Source organism: Talaromyces amestolkiae (genome assembly GCF_001896365.1).
Source record: "Talaromyces amestolkiae strain CIB chromosome Unknown scaffold19.1, whole genome shotgun sequence".
In the NCBI taxonomy this organism is placed as follows: Eukaryota; Fungi; Ascomycota; class Eurotiomycetes; order Eurotiales; family Trichocomaceae; genus Talaromyces; species Talaromyces amestolkiae.
This window is the reverse complement of record NW_024468055.1, coordinates 488,844-506,966: the sequence shown is the minus strand read 5'-3', so window position 1 is coordinate 506,966 and position 18,123 is coordinate 488,844. Positions and strand designations below refer to the sequence as shown.

The 18,123-nt window shown below is 47.7% G+C and overlaps 6 protein-coding genes across 6 annotated transcripts; 2 read left to right on the top strand and 4 right to left on the bottom strand.

Moving 5' to 3' along the window:
- Positions 1-1,030: 1,030 nt before the first annotated feature.
- On the top strand, positions 1,031-2,017 carry BHQ10_008488 (uncharacterized protein; the record flags this gene model as incomplete). The annotated part of the gene is made up of 2 exons (XM_040881298.1): positions 1,031-1,076; positions 1,125-2,017. 2 exons carry the CDS (start codon positions 1,031-1,033, stop codon positions 2,015-2,017), a joined length of 939 nt encoding a protein of 312 aa, XP_040736990.1.
- Positions 2,018-4,737: 2,720 nt separating this feature from the next.
- BHQ10_008487 (uncharacterized protein) lies at positions 4,738-6,355 on the bottom strand (the record flags this gene model as incomplete). The annotated part of the gene is made up of 5 exons (XM_040881297.1): positions 4,738-4,789; positions 4,846-5,188; positions 5,234-5,604; positions 5,649-6,018; positions 6,067-6,355. 5 exons carry the CDS (start codon positions 6,353-6,355, stop codon positions 4,738-4,740), a joined length of 1,425 nt encoding a protein of 474 aa, XP_040736989.1.
- Positions 6,356-6,899: 544 nt separating this feature from the next.
- Positions 6,900-7,984, bottom strand: BHQ10_008486 (uncharacterized protein; the record flags this gene model as incomplete). Its single annotated transcript, XM_040881296.1, has 2 exons — positions 6,900-7,014; positions 7,074-7,984. The coding sequence occupies 2 exons, from the start codon at positions 7,982-7,984 to the stop codon at positions 6,900-6,902; spliced, it is 1,026 nt and encodes a 341-aa protein (XP_040736988.1).
- Positions 7,985-8,484: 500 nt separating this feature from the next.
- Positions 8,485-10,782, top strand: BHQ10_008485 (uncharacterized protein; the record flags this gene model as incomplete). Its single annotated transcript, XM_040881295.1, has 4 exons — positions 8,485-8,570; positions 8,620-9,179; positions 9,224-9,255; positions 9,307-10,782. 4 exons carry the CDS (start codon positions 8,485-8,487, stop codon positions 10,780-10,782), a joined length of 2,154 nt encoding a protein of 717 aa, XP_040736987.1.
- Positions 10,783-11,227: 445 nt separating this feature from the next.
- Positions 11,228-15,573, bottom strand: BHQ10_008484 (uncharacterized protein; the record flags this gene model as incomplete). The annotated part of the gene is made up of 7 exons (XM_040881294.1): positions 11,228-12,460; positions 12,506-13,226; positions 13,285-13,438; positions 13,501-13,641; positions 14,078-14,447; positions 14,495-15,390; positions 15,459-15,573. The coding sequence occupies 7 exons, from the start codon at positions 15,571-15,573 to the stop codon at positions 11,228-11,230; spliced, it is 3,630 nt and encodes a 1,209-aa protein (XP_040736986.1).
- Positions 15,574-16,143: 570 nt separating this feature from the next.
- Positions 16,144-16,732, bottom strand: BHQ10_008483 (uncharacterized protein; the record flags this gene model as incomplete). The annotated part of the gene is made up of 2 exons (XM_040881293.1): positions 16,144-16,510; positions 16,563-16,732. 2 exons carry the CDS (start codon positions 16,730-16,732, stop codon positions 16,144-16,146), a joined length of 537 nt encoding a protein of 178 aa, XP_040736985.1.
- Between the last annotated feature and the right edge of the window lie 1,391 nt (positions 16,733-18,123).

Genomic DNA, 18,123 nt, shown 5'->3' with positions numbered 1-18,123 from the left:
CGAAAAGGACGAAAAAGAGAGTGGTTATATGTGGCAGCCCAAAGAAGGAAAGCTGGATTCGGGACCTCGGGGTAAGTCCTCGCGAGCCAATCATGTACTGCAAATATCCTGTGGGGAGCCAATGAGCCAATGAGAGGGCAGCTATTTGGCAGTCAGTTTTGCGGGGAGCTTCGGGGGAAGGCGCGCTCTCGGCCGATTGTTGGTGCCTCAGGCTGCAATGCTAAGGCCGAGGTTATATTCTTATCTTCTCTTCTTATCTTCCTCTACATCAGATTCACTCGGGACTAAAGATGAATGTCAAACTTATTGTCCTGATACAGTACTAGACTGACAATTCAAGCATAGCACTATGTTACGTCGTTGCACGTGGTACAACCTACATACCGCCTAAGCTGCTAAGCAAAATGCAAATGCCTAGCACCACCACCAACGAATAAAAATCCCGCTTCACTCTCCGCTCCTCATTGGCGACAAGAATAAACTCAACGAACGCGATCTTCAGCTGCAGTGTGATGCAATGCAAGCCCATCTCATGATCGGCTGGTTGGCCCGTCAATGTATAGGTACGTATGTACGTAGTACTCCGTACTGGCAAGTGACCAAGTTCTGTTCACCGAGTCATGCAAAAACAGGGAAGTTGGAGTCATCGGCTATGTATTTAGCACTTAGTTGCTGAAGAATCAAACTTTCAGAGTCAGAGTCAGATCTGGTGATCTAACTGATCAGTCATAGTGGCGGTGTCGAATCTACAGTTGCTGTAGGTAGACACCAAAGTCGCGCTTCTTATCGGCATCTCATAAGGCTGGCACTCCCTAAATTAGCCCCGCAGAACCCGGTCAGCCTCTATTTGTCGCTCCGGTCTATAATCCACTACGGAGTAGAGATTATTCTTATCTATTCTTTTTATTTTTATCCAAGATCTTTACAGATTGTCTAATATTTATTTTTGGAAATTCTAGCTGGATATGCCCATCCAGCTCGCGACATCTACTTAGTCGCGTCTCTGTCGCGACTCGGTAAGCCCCTCACAATGAGTTCTTCCCTCGAAGCCAAAATCGTCGTGCTCGGTTCACAAGGTCTGTCTCATTCTCTCGGAATACTATTCCAATTCTAACTGACTACAGGCGTCGGCAAAACCTCCCTCGTAAACCGCTACGTCAAAAACGCCTTTGAACCCGCCAAAATCACCTCCACTGTCGGCGCGTCCTTTGTCACCAAACGCGTCCTCGACACAACCTCTGACACCATCGTGCGACTACAAATCTGGGACACGGCGGGCCAAGAACGTTTTCGCAGTATATCGCGCCTGTACTACCGCGGCGCAAACGCTTGTTTATTGTGTTATGACATCACAGACGAGAACAGTTTCAAGGAAATGACGGGTTGGTTGCAGGAACTCAAACAAAACCTAGGGCATAGCAATGATGTCGGCGCCGGAGGGGATAGTCCGTTGGTTATACATGTCGTGGGCACAAAATCGGATATAGTCGCCTTGGAGCCGTCGAGACGGAAAGTTCCGTTTGAGAGGACGATTGCGTATGTTGCCGAACAGTTATACCCATCGCAAGCATCGACGCCGCCGCCCACAGCAGGGTTTGGGAATATGATTGTCACGACGCCGACGAGTGGGCTGCAGTCTCCCGATAGTAAACGCAGTAGCGGATTCTGGGGCCAGGATATCGGGTGGGATTGCTGCCATGAGATTAGCGCCAAGGACGGCGAGGGCGTGGAAGAAGTGTTTCGCGTGATTGCGCGGAAACTGGTAGAACAAAGAAATAGGCAGTTGAACGAGCTGATGGCGAATGGTATTGGCGGTGCGAATGGCGGTTCATCAGACCCGAATCATTCGGATACGGACGGCGGCGGTGGAACGAATGGGATAAATGGACGAGGAAGTTTTCGGATTGGTATGGGCGATAAACGGCGAAGTTGGTTGGGTTTCCCACCTGGCATGGTGGTCAGTGAAGAGGTGGAAACGCCTGCGCAGCCGGGGAGGCAGCGGCGTCCATGCTGTTAACCTCACTTTTTTCAGTTGATACGCTGTTGGGCTTTTCAGCTCAAGCAAATGCGAACGACATTTGATGATGCATACACGGTGATATGGTGTTTACGAGGATATTTTGGCAATATATGCGGAGGGCTATGTTTGGTGTTATGTTATGCGATATATGTTTCGGTCGGCGTTGTTATGTGTTCTATCATGTTATATATACTCTATTAATGACTACAATGAGATGATGCCTCGCGGTACATACAACTGTCTTGGACTGAAATGTTTATAAATGGTATCTCTTCACATCAACAACTTCTCTTGTCGGTTACTAACTTGACATCCAGCTTTCTTTCAGTTGAGTGTTCATTGAAAATCCGTGATTCGGACAGAATGCTCCTGCCATTTCAATCCAACTCTTTGCCTTTGTCTTAAGGCATCCACACATTCACATCAGAAAATGAGCAGAAGCAGGTCAGGGCAGGTGCTACCCTGGTGGCAGAGGGAAAGAGCAACCATCGTCTCCCGTGTCAACACCCTCCTTTTCCCTCTCTTCTCCCTTTTTCTTCTTCATCTTCTCTTCACCTCGATCGATCAATCGTACTCCTTTGTCCTCATTTTCTACCTTCTATTCTCACCGCTATATATCACATATGCTACACACGTATCAACTCGTAACGTAGCATCATATCATCCATCCTTCAAACTGCAGTCTACAACCACTCGAAAAAAACCGAATCACTTCGAGAATGGAGAGACGCGATCCTGGCGACTTCAGGATCAGACTGATTTTACCATACTATGTCGTCGACTTTTTCTTTTTGGTCCTCGTTGCTTACCTGGCATTGAAGTTGGGACGGGTATTGATACATGGGTGTTTCAATGGTGCTAGACGCAGAACGCAACAGTAAGTCCTCTCTACCTCTCAGTTCTTGGAGAGGTGGGAATCGAAGTTCATGGTTTGAGACTGACCTTGGTTTTGTTGTCTAGGGAGTATGTCCACTGCCTTCCAGCCGATGCCTCTCCTCCTAACTCGACTACTACAACAACGACGACTGTCACGACCACGTCAACCTCAACCGTCACGGAGCCGGCGGGCGTACATCTTACTCCGGAAAGGATGGTTTAATTTGCTATATCAACGATGCTGCAAGTGTGATTCCGAGCAAAATCAATTACACCACGCCGAGTCCGTTGAATTCACTAGTTCGCGTACATCCTATGTATATATTGACTTGCTTGTATTGTATAGGGCCATGATGTCGTTATCGTCTATACACACTACTTGAACTTTTGGGAAAGTTATCTGGCCTTTGCATTTCTTTCACAGAACATTGTCCTTTTATGGCGTGAAACTGTTTCCTAGACTAAATTTTTCGAGTCCATTAAATCAACTCTGATGCTCAACATGCACATATTATCCAATTACAATATAGATTTAGACAAACAGACAACTGAAATATCAAGTTCAAATAATACCAACCGCAAAACACGCTACTGTAGACTCTCCTATTCAAAAGAAAAAAAAACAAAGTACAAAACAAGTGACATCCTCATCGTAAAGCCTCAGTACACTCTGTCCACCGGGTTGTCACCCCTGAGTGCTAGAACAGTCGGAGCTTATCGTCGAAGCTATGGTACCCACCCTGCTCTGCTGTCCTCATATCATGGGACGTCTCCATCATCGGCTCGATGAGTCTGAATCACCAAAAAAAGCAGAACTGAGAAGGGAAAAAAACGTGAAAAACTTGAAAGAAGTTCGACTCGAAAGCTCCGATGGGCCGCATCCTCGTGTAAATGGAGAGTAAATGGGAGATTGGAGGGGAGGGGAGGATAAGGGTGGACTTTGAGGGTGAGAAGCAGAGAAGCCAGTGCGAGATGAGTTACGAGGGAGGGTTGCGTACTAGGTGTCAAGCCCAATAGAAACAAAAACAAGAGAACAAAAATGGGAGAGGAGAGAGGGGGTGGGACAAAGATGACACTTTTCAGGCTCTGCTCGTGCTATCTGCAAGGCCTCGAGTTGTATCTGCTTGAAGAAGGGAAGAAGAAGGAGAGAGGAAGAGATGGGGTGAGGAAGGAGGTATTTATAGACGGGGAGATGGTTGGCCTGAGGCTGCGAAGGCGGGGGAAGATTGACTCCGTTGTTGGGCGTGATATGCTGGAAAGTGTTTGTATGCGTGGGGGATGAGGCTTCACGTGTGATTCTGCGAGGTTCTGGGCTTGGTTGTTGACAGTTTGAGGACTACAAACGAAACTAACAGGGGCGTGTGGACCAATGGGAGGTCTTGTACGAGCATCGCGAGAAAGATTTGACGAGCTCGTGATTTCTGGGCGTTTGAAGGGACGATATAGTGTCTTAGATATGGTTGGGAAGAGAAGGCGTGTGCTTGTTGTGAGGCTCTGATATGGGATATCGTGATATTGGACCCACTCGGGCGTTCGGTCGAGTATGACAGGAGTGGATTGTCTCAGAGCTTATCTTGACTTTGATTACATATTCGGAAATTCGTTTGGTTTGGCTGGTTTGCATTTTTGAATAGTTTGGCAGGTCTGGAAGTATCGATAGGGCAAGGAGATCTCGTGTCTTTTTGATACAGAATGACGGGGGGATAATGTATGTACAGAACATGCGTTCTTGAATCGTTCATTCTTGTATATTGAAACTAGCTAATGCATGGACAGATAACATGATTGCTCAAAAACGTCATCAAATCTACGGCTGATTCAAACTGACTAGCTAATAACGTCTATACATGACGTTTCGACAACTCTGTAACAAACGATTGACCCCATTTCGCACTGTCATAGTCATCAGCACCACCACCTCGAATCCAGGGTAAGGATTAAAGACATACCTGGTATTCGTATGCACAAACTTTGCAAGCTTATCATACCTCTCCTTCCGCTCCTCCTTCGACATGCTCAGCCCTCTGTCTATACACTGTGCCATCTCCTTGATATTCGCCGGGTGGAACTGAACCGTGCCATCAGCCATAAAGACAGACGCACCCGCAAACTCAGATAGTGCTAGCACCCCATTTCGCTGTTCTTGACAGGCGATATACTCGAATGCGACCAGGTTCATACCATCGCGGCTTGACGTCAATAAACACATATCTGCAATTGAGTATAGGGCAGTGAGCTCGGTAAATGGGATGGAGCGGTGTAGGTAGATGATTGGTGTGTAATCCGGTTTGCCTATCCAATTAGGTCTGTCTTTCGTGTTTGAGGAGGTTGACGTACTAAACTTGCCATTGATCTTTCCGACCTGGCAACTGATCTCCGTTTCAAGATCTTGATACTCTTTGACATCCTCTCGACTCGGCACCGCAACCTGGATCAACACAACTTTCCCCTGCCATTTCGGGTAATCCGTCAAAAACTGCTCAAATCCATGCAATTTATGCGTCAGGCCTTTGATATAATCCAACCGATCAACGCCGACAATCACTTTGATATCCCTGTATCGCTCGTCTAGATCTTTGATGCGTGCTTGGACTTCATCTTGCTTGAGCGTTTCGCTGAATTTTTCCGGGTCGATGCCGACTGTGAACCGGCCCGTTTTAACTAGGCGGTCTTTGTACAATATTGCGCTATCTTGGGATCGTGCATTTCTACCCAATTAGCCTGCACTCATTGCATACGGGGCAGAACGTACAATAGGTATTCACAGCTCTCAGTGAAATTCTTTCTGTAGTCGTCCGTATGAAATCCAATCAACGTACTCGACAACATCCCCTCCAGAATATCCTTTGCCACAGGCAACACTTTCAACGACTCCGATGGCGGAAATGGGGTATGCAGCGAGAACCCAATACAAGCTTGTCGTTTCTTCCGAGCCATTCGTTCTCTCAGCAATTTTGGCAATAGCATCAAATGATAGTCGTGTACCCAGATGAGATCCTCTTCCTGCGCGGCATCGGCTATGTAGTCGGCAAAAATTTCGTTGACTTTTTTATATGCTTCCCACGATTCTTCATCGTACGTCACGCCAGACTGATAGTGCAGAATCGGCCACAGAATTTGATCTAAACTGTCAATAACCTTTCCCCACAAAACAGCTAAAAAAAACTTACTAGAAAATCCATTATAATGCTTCTGAGCCAACTCCTCATCCAGAAACACTGGAATCGCATTATGCGACGCCAAACTGCGCCGGATCTCTTCCTGCTCTTCGGGCTCCTTGGGATCCATGCCGGGCCACCCGAACCATCGAAATTCGGTCGTCTTGGTCAGTCCAGACAGCGAGGTGACTAGTCCGCCGCTGGACATGCTGGTGATGTAGGAGCCATCTTCGCTGCGTTTGATGGAGAGGGGTAGTCGGTTGGAGACTACGATGAGGTTTCGTTTTGGTTCTGAGGGCATTCTTGTATGTGTCTAAGGTCTGGGAGCGATTGGTGAGAGAGTCGATCATCACAAGCTATAGAAACTTACCTCGACAGTGTCTTTTATTGGTCAATTAGTTTCTTATTTAATGCTACATGGAATAATTCGAAAGTCCATGTGAAATGGATAATCCAGGCAACGTCAAGATAAATGCCAATCTGCCGGATTCTGCCGTATTCTGTCATTATGACTGCAAGACAAAGCTATGCTTGGCGACAGGGGACGTGTAACGTGGTTACATAAAACGAATGGACGACAGGCCGGCAAAGACTTCCATGACATGGTGGCGCTCCAATAGAAAATGATGGCTCAGAGTATGGATCCAGCTCGGGGCAATTGGTGAAGTCGAAGTTGGGGTCAATCTCGATGGTTGACGTCATATGGTTGCTTCCGCAGAACAACAAATAAATTACTTATGGTTGGTATTAAAACATATATTATACTGCGATGATAAAATGGCTGCAGTTCAAGGCAAACAAAAGAACGAGCAAAAAAATGAGCCAAAGTCCAAGCTAGACGGTATCTACTTGAGATATGGAGAAACTTCGGGTGCGATATTGATCAACCTATCGACCAACTCGCCAAAAAACTGCTTCTGGATTCGGGCTCCCTTGGCACTGGTCACAGAAGATGAGGGACTAATAACACTGAATTAGTATCAAAGTTAACATATAAAAGTGGAGGTTAGATGACTCACGTCTGAACATGACAGTTCGTCAAATACTGCCCATTCGTCTCCGGCCCCGAAGTCATTCCATGCACCAGAGTGCGACTCCCTTCCTCTGTGGTCCGCGCCAAAACCTTCTCAAACACTTTTGCACCGGTAGACCTGCCCTGTTCGGTCCCTAGTTGGAGTGCTGATTTACAGTAACTCGGATTCGGCGTGTTGATGACAATCGCCGTCGACGAGTTTTTAGCGGATCTGTTGATTTTGTCTGCTAGTTCACGACAGGCATAGATGACCAGCAACTTTGAGAGATTGTATCGATCTTCCATATTGGCCGTCTTGGAGTCATTCAGTGTGTTAAAAATGCCTCGGCCGTTCTTGTCCTCCACTTCCTTCAACGAAGCCATGTAGTGCAACGCCGAATTGGGGATCGTAAATCGCGGCGCAATCTTGAACTTTTCTGCAGAGTCGCGCAACTTGGGGATCAACAGTGCAAAGAGCAAGAACACGCCGACTACGTTGATGGCAAGTGTACTCTCATCACCTTCCACGACTCTGAATTTGTCGACCATTATCCCGGCATTGGCAAGTACGCCGTCCACACGTGGCAACGTAGTCGAGACACGGGCAGCGAAATTCTTGATCGACTCGTGACTACCCATATCCAACTCCCATACTTCAATAGAAGTTTCCTCGCGGCCCGTTGATCGCAGTATCTCAGCTCTAGCGGTCTCGCCTTTGGTAATGCTGCGGACTGCCATGATTAGTTTTTCGGCACCGAGTTTGTTGATGTGTCGACTTGACTCGAAGCCGAGACCGGTGTTGGATCCGGTTACGATGTAGGTTTGGCCAGTCAGATTGGTTTTGGGGACGGGGAGGGAGACGAAGAAATTGGAGAAGATGGTCGTAGCGACGCCGTGGGCAGCTGATCCGGCGGACATCTCGATCACGGTAGAGAGGTTTTTTTTATTTGATTTGATGGGTAATATCAGTGTGAAATGTTCAGAATAATTGTCGAGTTAGAGTCAATGATTTTGTTCTCTTCAAGGCCCTTTTATATGTTTTATTGCCTCCTATTCCTGGACAGCTCTTGTACCATAATACTGGAGCCTACCACAGGCTCTACACGGAAATAGACTATTTCCACCACCTACAGAATCAAAACCATTATGCTCGACATTATTGACTCAAATAAAATCCAAATCTCGATGTATGTATGATAAATCCGGCTGGAAATAGTTAGGGCTACCGGAGATATTATCTCCGCCGCCGGGATTATCGTCAGACTCCACTTATTAGGTGCCTGAAGTTAATTGGTCAAGTCCCAACATCCATCTTGCTCTTCTCTTGGAATTTGACAAGAATATAAACGGATTTATCCTCTGGCACTTATCCAAAGAAAATATTCACCTCTCTGTATAATCGGCGTGCTACCGGCACTATGAACTCCAAAGACATTCAAAGCATGTACAGAGACAGTAAACGGAACCGGCGACCAACATCTTGCGAACAATGTCGTATACGAAAGTACGTCCCTCCGCACTATTTTTCTCTAATTTCTTGTTAATGATGAAAGAGCAAAATGTAACCGCGAACTGCCCTGCGAGAATTGCATCAAACGCGGCGAAAAAGCGACTTGCAAATACGCAAGCAATGCCATCCGCAACTCGGCGGGCAGGCGCAGAAATAGTAATGTAGGTGAACGGCTGCGAAGAGTCGAGAAATTGGTTTCGGAGCTTGTTGGCTCTGAAGGGAATGTGCGGACTGCTGAGAGGCAGAAAGGAGTTGTCCATGAGAGTGTTCAAGAGGAGAGATTTGTGCCACGCAATAGCAATACTGCTGTTGGGATAGAACAGCCCACTCCGAGGAAGGCAAGAGGTTATATAGAGGATGCCCACTGGCTGTCGATCCTGGATGATATCAAAGAAGTCCGTGAACAACTCGCTCAGTCAGATATTATGACTTCTCCAGAGGACAATGCAGATATGAATGACGAGGCGCAGGAGGAAGAGATTGACTTGGTTTTGGGAGCTACACAACCGTTACCTACTCTTCAGGAGATCGTCAACTCGCTGCCGCCGAGGCCGATGTGTGATATGCTCCTGTCGCAATATTTTACATCACCGATTGTTTTGCGTACGTTGTCTCCGGGGTAATGGAGCATGACTAACTGTTCATAGCAATTATCCATACTATTAAATTCCAAAACGAGGTATGACCTCCTATCTGGCAAGGGATATGAACTGTGAACTGACAATTATAGTACGAGAAATTCTGGCAAGACCCATGCAAAGCACCACCCCTTTGGGTCGGACTGCTCTTCTCCATCCTCGCCTGCGTCGCCGCCGTCGCGCAAGCCATGACCCCAACAGCAGCAGAAACCGACAACAAACCGCCTTCTCTCCCCGTCAAACCCCTTCGCCGCAAAACAGTCCAATGTCTCATCATGGGCAACTACACAAACGCCAATTCCTACGCCCTCGAAACCCTGGTTATGCACCTCCTAGGCACGTACATCGACAAGCCCGACTCCAGCTTCGATGGCTGGTTCCTGATGGGCACCATAATCCGTTTAGCAATGCGAATGGGGTATCATCGCGACCCGACAACTTTAAAGCCTGACAGTAAAATCACGCCGTTCGAAGGCGAAATGCGAAGACGACGATGGCATGCAATTCTGCAGCTCGATACGCTAATGTCGTTTCAAATGGGTATGCCGAGCGTGATCCCCCCCGAGTTCTGCGATACAGCACCACCCCGCAACCTAAAAGACGAGGATATCTGGCCTACCATGTCGACACTCCCACCCTCCCGACCAAGCTCGGATTACACACCGGTATTATACACAATCGCCAAAGCCAGCGTGATGAACATGTTCCGCAAAGTCCTTGTGCACACCCACTCTTCTTCCTCCTCAACGTCACCGCCTTCATACCCTATCACGATAGAATTAGACGCCAAACTGCGTGAAACATACGCCTCAATCCCCGAACCCTTAAAATGGCGACCCATCAATCAATCCTTCACCGTCTCATCGGGCCTAATCATTAACCGCAGCACAATCGAACTGCTTTATCTTAAAAGCATCATTGTGCTGCACAGACGCTACCTGAATACAGAACACCACGACCCGCAACGCGAGTTCAGTCGCAGAGCATGTATTAACGCTGCACTGGAAGTTTTATCAAGGCAGACGGAGTTGCATGCCGCTACTTCCAGTCTGCATGGACGGCTGTACGAGGATCGATGGATGGTTTCCTCGTTGACGGCGCATGATTTTTTGCTAGCTTCGATGGTGATTTGTCTTGAGTTATCTGTGCTCATGCGATCATCACCTGCTGGAAAGGGAGGAAAAACGGGATCACCGCATTTCGGGAGGTTGCTGGATGCATTACTCAATTCACAGCGAATCTGGGAGGCGAAAAGTGTATACTCGAATGAGGCGCGTACGGCGGCGTTGACGTTGCAGTTGATGATCGATAAAGTACAGGAGAACAGCTCATTCTCGTCTGAGGATAGACGAGAACCTACTTCCACGCATCAACTTACAGACCCATACTCACTAAGCAACACGACTATATCTACGGCGACTGAATCACACTCTCAAGAAATACCGACATTAGACCTCCCCTTTGCAGACACAATGACAGAAATGATAACCGGCTCAGAGGATCTAGACTGGGTTGGCTCCCTCACCCCTCCCTCCTCTCCCTCAACCCCTTTTAATCCTTTTAATTGAAGAAACTGACTCTGGTTTTGAAATTGCAGGCGTTGCTAGATCACTACCTCCAAAACACAGGCTCGACGCTACCACCTCCTAATGGAGGGCAAGTGGATGTGCCATATGATGAGTGGGGGGTTTTGGATGCCGATATGGGTTTGGACATGACCATGAATATGGATGGAAATATAAGTATGGATCTTGGAGGAGGGCAAGGACATGGGCAGGGATATTATCCCGGTTATTTTGGATAATTCGAACGTCACAAGAATCTCTTATATATTTTTACATGGGACAGGAAGCTTTTCAATGATTACATGGATGAGGGTTTCTGACGTAAAGATATGTATTAATACGTGTATTTATGTGCTAAGTATGAAAACATCACCTTTCCAGGTACAAATAATTCCATCCATTCATCCCGCTACACTATGGCCACCGTTTCTGAACTTAGACTTACAGATCAATCATGCTTCTTTGCCTCCACACTCTGGTATGACTCAATAATCCTCTCCCCAATCTGCAGCGCCTCTCTCCAATTCTTCTGTCTCTCCCAGAACGGATCAGATGGACTCGCGTGATGCAGCGTTCTCGCACGCGCATCTTCCTCTAGCGTCGCTCTCGTAATCTGACTACCGGCAGCCGCATCCGCACCTTCCAACTCATCCACATCATGCGTTAGCGACTCCTCCGGAATCTCAGCAAGGAACTCCTTTCTCATCAAGATCTTCTGTATCCGTTCGTGCGCAATACTCGGCATGTCGATTTTGGTCATTGTCTTCTCGACGGCGTAGCGGACACCCAGGTAGATGTGTTCCGAGAAGAAGATGGTCGTCATAAGCATCCAGCCGCGGATGTTTTCTGAACTGGTGCAATCGTCGCTGTCAAGACCCTGACTCCGCGCTAGATATACAAGAGCGGGACTGGTGATACTGCCCACCCAGGCCAAAAGACCCAAAGTATCCAGCCAGGGACCAATCGTATCAGCGCGTTCGGGGACGGGACGTTTGAATTCTTTGCAGATTTTGAAGAAATCAGATCGCAGTTCCAGCCAGTTGTTGAACAGGAATGAGACCGGGACGAGTGGCCACACGGTCGAAAAGAGGGATAAGTAACCAAATTGAATGACCATTTGGCGGAGGTCATCGGTTGTCTCGTATTCCGGTAGATCTGCTTCTTCGCGAACCTTTTTCAAGAATTCGACTTCATCCGGATGGTCGTCGTATGCGGCACTTGCCTTTTCGTGGCCATTGGCTTTTTCTTCAGAGTATTTCTTGTACTTGGAACTTATTCGCTGGAGAATAAAAGGAAGGATGGTCTCAAGGAAAAAGTTGACAATCTGTGCTGTCACGGCAAAGTAGATGACTTGGTTCCGCAGACGGTTGGGGTCGATCTTGAACTCGGAGTGATGTATTGTCTTCTCATCTTCGGGAGAGACGAAAGGTCGAACAGTTGCTCGAAAGACGTCTAGATATGGAACAATCACATGTGCAAACGGAACGTAGACGAATGCCGTCAGGAAGATGGCCAGATAAGACGTGATGAAGTTTATGACGAGCATTTTCTGGATGAAAGCGACGTCATGGTCTTCTTTGGTCTCGTAGTTTTCGAACTCCGTAAGTCGTTTCGCTACTCGAGTAAGGATGGTACTCGCGATAGGTAGAATAGAAGAAAGAAGGACGGTGGGGATGAAAACCTGACCTGTCAGCAAATACCAGAAAGAGAAAGAAGTGAGACATACCAGGTACGACTTCAACGGACCGTTGTACACCTCCGAGATAAAAATCTCAATAGCAAAACAAGTAGCAATTACAGCCCCTAATGCAACCACCGCAACAAACGCAAACGGGATCTGCAACATTTGTCTCTGCAGCCTTCTCCTCCAAGGAAACACCGGCCTCAGCTCTCCCGTAGCTTCATCTCTCACCTCACTCTCCGGCTTAAAGCTCCTGTTCCTCGACGACAACACCGAAACCCCACGAACCTGCCATCTCAGCGCCAAATCCTCTTCCTTCCGTTTCCAATACTCCACGAAAACCACGCACCACACGCAATTCACAAGCGCATACACAGGCGAATAATATCCCAACATCAACCAAGACGAAAACCCAAACAGCGCTGGAAAAAACAAAAACCGAAAATACGTCTGCAAGAACGAGAAATAAAACCCTACTTGCTCGCCGAATTTGTCCCGAATTTGGTCTAAATCTTCGCTCGATAGAAACGTCTTCTTACTCCAGTCCCGCATCCAGGACTGATTTGTTTTGTCGTCGTGCAGTGGGAATAAGGAGTCGACGTTTTTCCATTTTCCGAATTTGGGCGTTATATTTGCGCCGCCGTCGGAGGTGGGTGCTGTCAGCATGTAGTAGATTGCGCGCAGACGTTCGGCGTCTGTTTGGGGACCGGGGGAGGAGTCGCGGTTGGGTTGGGTGTTGCGCAGCCCATAGAGCCAATCGCGGACACTACGTTTCCAGTCAGCCGAAAATTAATTGCACATGTAGACAGCATTCAGGGATATACCGAGTAGTATGCGTAGCCCGCAATAAGCTCTTGTGCGGCGCTCGAATGAATATGAGCAAAGACGATCTATCTCCCGGTCTGACTTCGGTCAGAAACCCCACTCCCGCAAGAGTCTGCAAGAGGCTGTTGAGCTGCTCCTTTGCTTCTAGACGGTCTGAATCATTGGAACACTTTCATCAGCGTCCTGTCAATAAGTGTAGATAGCTTCGAACGTACCTCCCCCAAAGGTATAGCGAATGACGTAGTCGACATCATAGTTACCCTGAAGGGCGGCGTCGTTGGAGGGTGTTGCTGTCATTGCAGCAACGTCTGGTGAAGTAGAACCAGGCAGTACGGTACGACTTGCGGTGCTGAACGCTAGAAATAAATTAAAGATGAAGTAATGACTAGTCTGTAAGGATGAGGGGAAAACGTGGTGTTTCATGCGATCGATCGAGCTCTTGGCGGTGAAGATCAGGAGATGAGATCAGTCGACGACGTCATCCCGCTGGAAATTGTTAGGTTTAGCCCTGCGTCTAGATTGGGACTTTATTGAGAGCTGACGTAGAGTTATTTATTGATCAATGCTATATACATGAAATGAATACTAGAAAACGAGACAAACACTAATACACCACTGTATCCAACCTATGCATACCGTATTCCATGCCCAAATCCCAGTAATGTTAAAAAAGAAAAGAAAAATGCAAAGAGCGAAAATATGTAATCTGTCTGTCCGAGACAATGTTTATAAGGCTTCTTGCCGAAGAGGAGCATCACATCCACCTCTCCCTTTTCGATGGACTAGGCGTACGCGAGTGTAGCTCTCGCTCCCGACTTCGTCCCGTCACGTAATCCATATTCCGCGACGGCGTGTTTTCAAGAAGCAAGCGACGCGGCTCCTGTTCGTCGTCATTATCCTCATCCCTGTCGTATTTTCGCTGTCGACGCGACGGACTATTCTCGCGACCAGGCGTTTTAGGATATTCGAGAGGATATTGACTGCCGTTGGCGGGATACGAAAGTGGAGGAGCTTGTTGATGTTGATAAGGTGGTTGTCCTTGTGGATTTTGGGCGTTGGGAAATGGGTATCGATCTTCTTTCTTGGTGTATTGGTGTCGTAACGCAATGAATGACCAGTTGCTGGCGATTGTGATGGTAGTGATTGTTAAGAGAAAGTAGGACTATAATCAATTAGTGCCGATAACACATGTCTAAAAAGAGAACGTACGAATGCTTTGAAACTGATCGCATCAACGAAGCCAGTAATGATAGCAGAAATTGTCTGCACCGAGACCGTCGCTCGTGCCACCCGTGTAGGATCCTGATCCATACACCGTTCCCAATTATTGCACACATCGTTGAGCGCTGGGGGTCGACTGGCGAGATTGCAACTATTCTGGATATAAAATTCCTTGCAAGTTGACATTTCCGTAAGGATATCATTCCGCTTCGCATCTGCCGCATGATCGATATCTTGCTTTATCGTCAAGACGAACGAAACCACAACCCATGTGACTAGCGAAAACAGAATCAAGTTCCAGACCAGCTGTAACCAGTAAGACAGAACCGCAGGGAGATTTGGATGTTCATCGAGAAAAGCAAAGAAATGCGCCCACGTTGAGCCTTGCGATGGTGGTATTGTTGGCGATGGTGTTGACTCTTTGTCCTTTTTGTCGAGTTTAGATGGTTGCTTCCCCTCCCGACTGCTCGGTCGGTCACTATCGTAGTCACTATCTCTGCGCAGATGCCGATCGATATCACGGTCCCGTATCCGTCGTTTATGAMCCCGCCGTGCTGGATCGGTCGTATGTTTCGTCACACGAGCGATTTCTCCTCTCCCGGGACTAGGGGCCCATCGACCGTAAATTGCGAATAGCGAATTTCGCTTCTCTTTCTTCTTCATCTGCACGGGTTCGGGGGTATCTTCGTTATCGGCATATTCAGGTGAAGACATGTTCTCTGCGCCAGAGGAGAAATCTAGATCGAACTTGCGAGGGGTTTGGAAGGCGGGTTTGCCAAAGATGGCGCCAGGCCGAGTTGGTGATCCATTACGCTGTGGCGACGGCTGCGAGAAATTGACCGATTGTGATGGTGGTTTTTTCATCGGAGAATCGAATACAAACGCTGCGTAAATATACTGTCAGTTGTGATGCTCTCTTATAGCCAACCGCAAACAAGGGTTTTCCACTGACACTTCTTCTGATTATCACGCTGCAGACCAAGCTGATAGAACGGTGAAGTAACATCTCCCGGAGCGCGAGTCTGCCACTCAAAGTCCATTGGACTCTCTGCAGTACGTCTGTCCATGATAAGATGATGTGTTTGGTGTGGTTGCTATGATGGGTGTTTTGTGCAGGCGGGAAGTGCGAGATATTTTGTTTAGGATGTAAACAATTCTTGGCATGTCTTCCCGGACGACTGCCGCTCCACTATTTAGTGCCCTTAGCTTATGTACGTACATCTAGCCAGCCCTACGTGTGGACTTTTCTTCTACGAATGGGTTAATCTAGGTGCTTGCTCCGAATCACAAACAGGTATATTTGGCACTGATAAATATCAATATCAATAATCCGACTATACAATCTGGTGCCAGTCATGACAACCAAAACGATAACAGTGCATCGTGTCAAACAATCTAAACAGAACGAAAGACAGGAAATCAAAAAACAACCAAACCCAATTCAGATCGACTGACAAAAGTACAGGCTCAATCTTCAAGGAACTCAAACGCCGATCGCTCCTCTCTTGATGCCCGATGGTATATATGCAAAAGTGCAATAATGAAACAAATGATACAACTGCGATGAGCGCAACTCAGAAGTCACTGAAGACGCATAACACAAAACAACAAATCAGCATATGTGTGTCATGTACAACTTATGCACTGTCGTGCTCGATAATCTCAAAGTCATCGACATCGGCCGTATAGCCGGTGGCATTGTCGTCTTCGCGCGAGACAAACTCGTACTCCTTGGCCAGTTTTTCGGTCACTTTGTTCTCGTACTTGACTTCGGCCTTGGACACAGCCGTCGCGAGGACAGTGTTGCCCGAGATGGCATATGCAGGGATATCGTCGAGGACTAGCAACGACTCCGGAGCGAAGCTCTCGTGCGCGACGGTTGTCTCGTCGGATGAAGAGTCGCTGCTGAGCGCCTCCTTGACATCGTTCCGGAAATAAGTGTTGTTTGCGTGACGGGCCGAGCGGAGGGTTGACTCGTTGTAGCGTTTCAGGACTGATTGCGTACTGCCGTCCTGTTAGTGCACATACGATAGGAAGATGAGATAAGGGAACATACGCAGAAGAGGCAGGAGCCACAGGACGTAGTCGTACCGGACCGGCAGAGTCTATGGTCCATTTATCGAAGAGTGCAGTCTCTTGTCCGTATTGACGCGCACCGTGTGCCCATTTGGCCTTGTGGTCATGGTCGCGCTTGACCTCGGTAGCTGACCGGCGCAAGTCCGACATGCCGTTGACTGTCGCTCGACTTCACAACGTATTCAAGATGATGTTTGCTGAAAGTAAAACGAAATGCGAGTAATAAAAGGCGAAGATAAATACAGAAAACAAAAGCAAAGAGATGATTCAGCCTTGGTCAGATTGAGTCACCCTCTAAATGACTCCTCGTATGGCGGGTTCCGGATGCGGTTAGCCGGGCGAAGCTGATAAGATAGCAAGATGCAGCAGATAAGGCCAGGTACGGACAGTCTTCTAAGGACGAAGTGACAGTAACACTGGGGGTGATTTGAGATTATATATTGATTCAGAGTGTATAAGGGCGTTGAGAATCACCGGACAAGGTCGGAACAGACAGCAGCGGCTACAGCGACAAAAAAGCAGCAAAGAAGGAACGTGCCAGCTTTGAGGATGACCTGCGGCGCTGACGCCATCCGAGCCCCTTCTTATCGGCCCCTTATCGGCGGCTGCCTGGGGAACCTGCCTACAGTTACGCTATGTAGAGTATGTACGTAGTACTTACTTGTTATCAACCAACGACTGCTACGCGTGGCGGAGTCAGAGGTCTAAGCATCTCCATCACTTGCATACGTAGTACATAGTACATAGTTAGGGTTTGTACTCGGCGCTTGTACTCCATGCTCGCTGCGTCCGGCGTGCGGGGAACTGCCTCCTCCAACTACCCTGAGTGATCCGAGCACTCTTCTATCCATTTGTCTGTTATTGTCTCTCGATCTTATTGACCTAGAGAAAGAATACTCGACGATACACGTGAAGGGAATGCACATACAGAGTGGAGGAACCCTGGAACCGGCTGGCCTGAAAGATAAGGCGCTATCAGATGATCTGCCATCGCGTCATGGGAACAATCTCCGACGCGCCTCCAAAACAAGGTAAAGTAGCTGACTAAGTCTGTGTCTGATAACTACGTCGTATCCAAGAGATAGTTGGCTTGGCCAGTTAGCTTGATACAATTCAGCTGGAACCTGCTACGTAATAATTGTCAGGGGAGCCGATGATAAGTAGTGAATAGCCGCGGCAAATCGTCGAAAATGACCCTAAAAACCCCAAGATGCACCGAGTCTAACCATATTGGGAAGTAAGATCTAACTGAATCGGGAAATCATCTTTTAGCCCTAATTCCTGCTCTGATCACAGCGTTTGAGCGGACGAAACTGCATAAGCGGCACTATTTAGATAAAGGATTTCGTTGATAATGGAGTGTTGTTCCTTCAGTATTCGGCAATGTGAATTTCATACAAAGGAGTATCGTGATAACTCGAAGACAAAGAGCAAGAAGCGGTTGTCAAACCATTGGCTTCTTAGATTACAGTTTTGAAAGATGCCAGACGATGAATCCCTACATGATCTATATAAAAAAGACACAAACTGCTGCCAACATC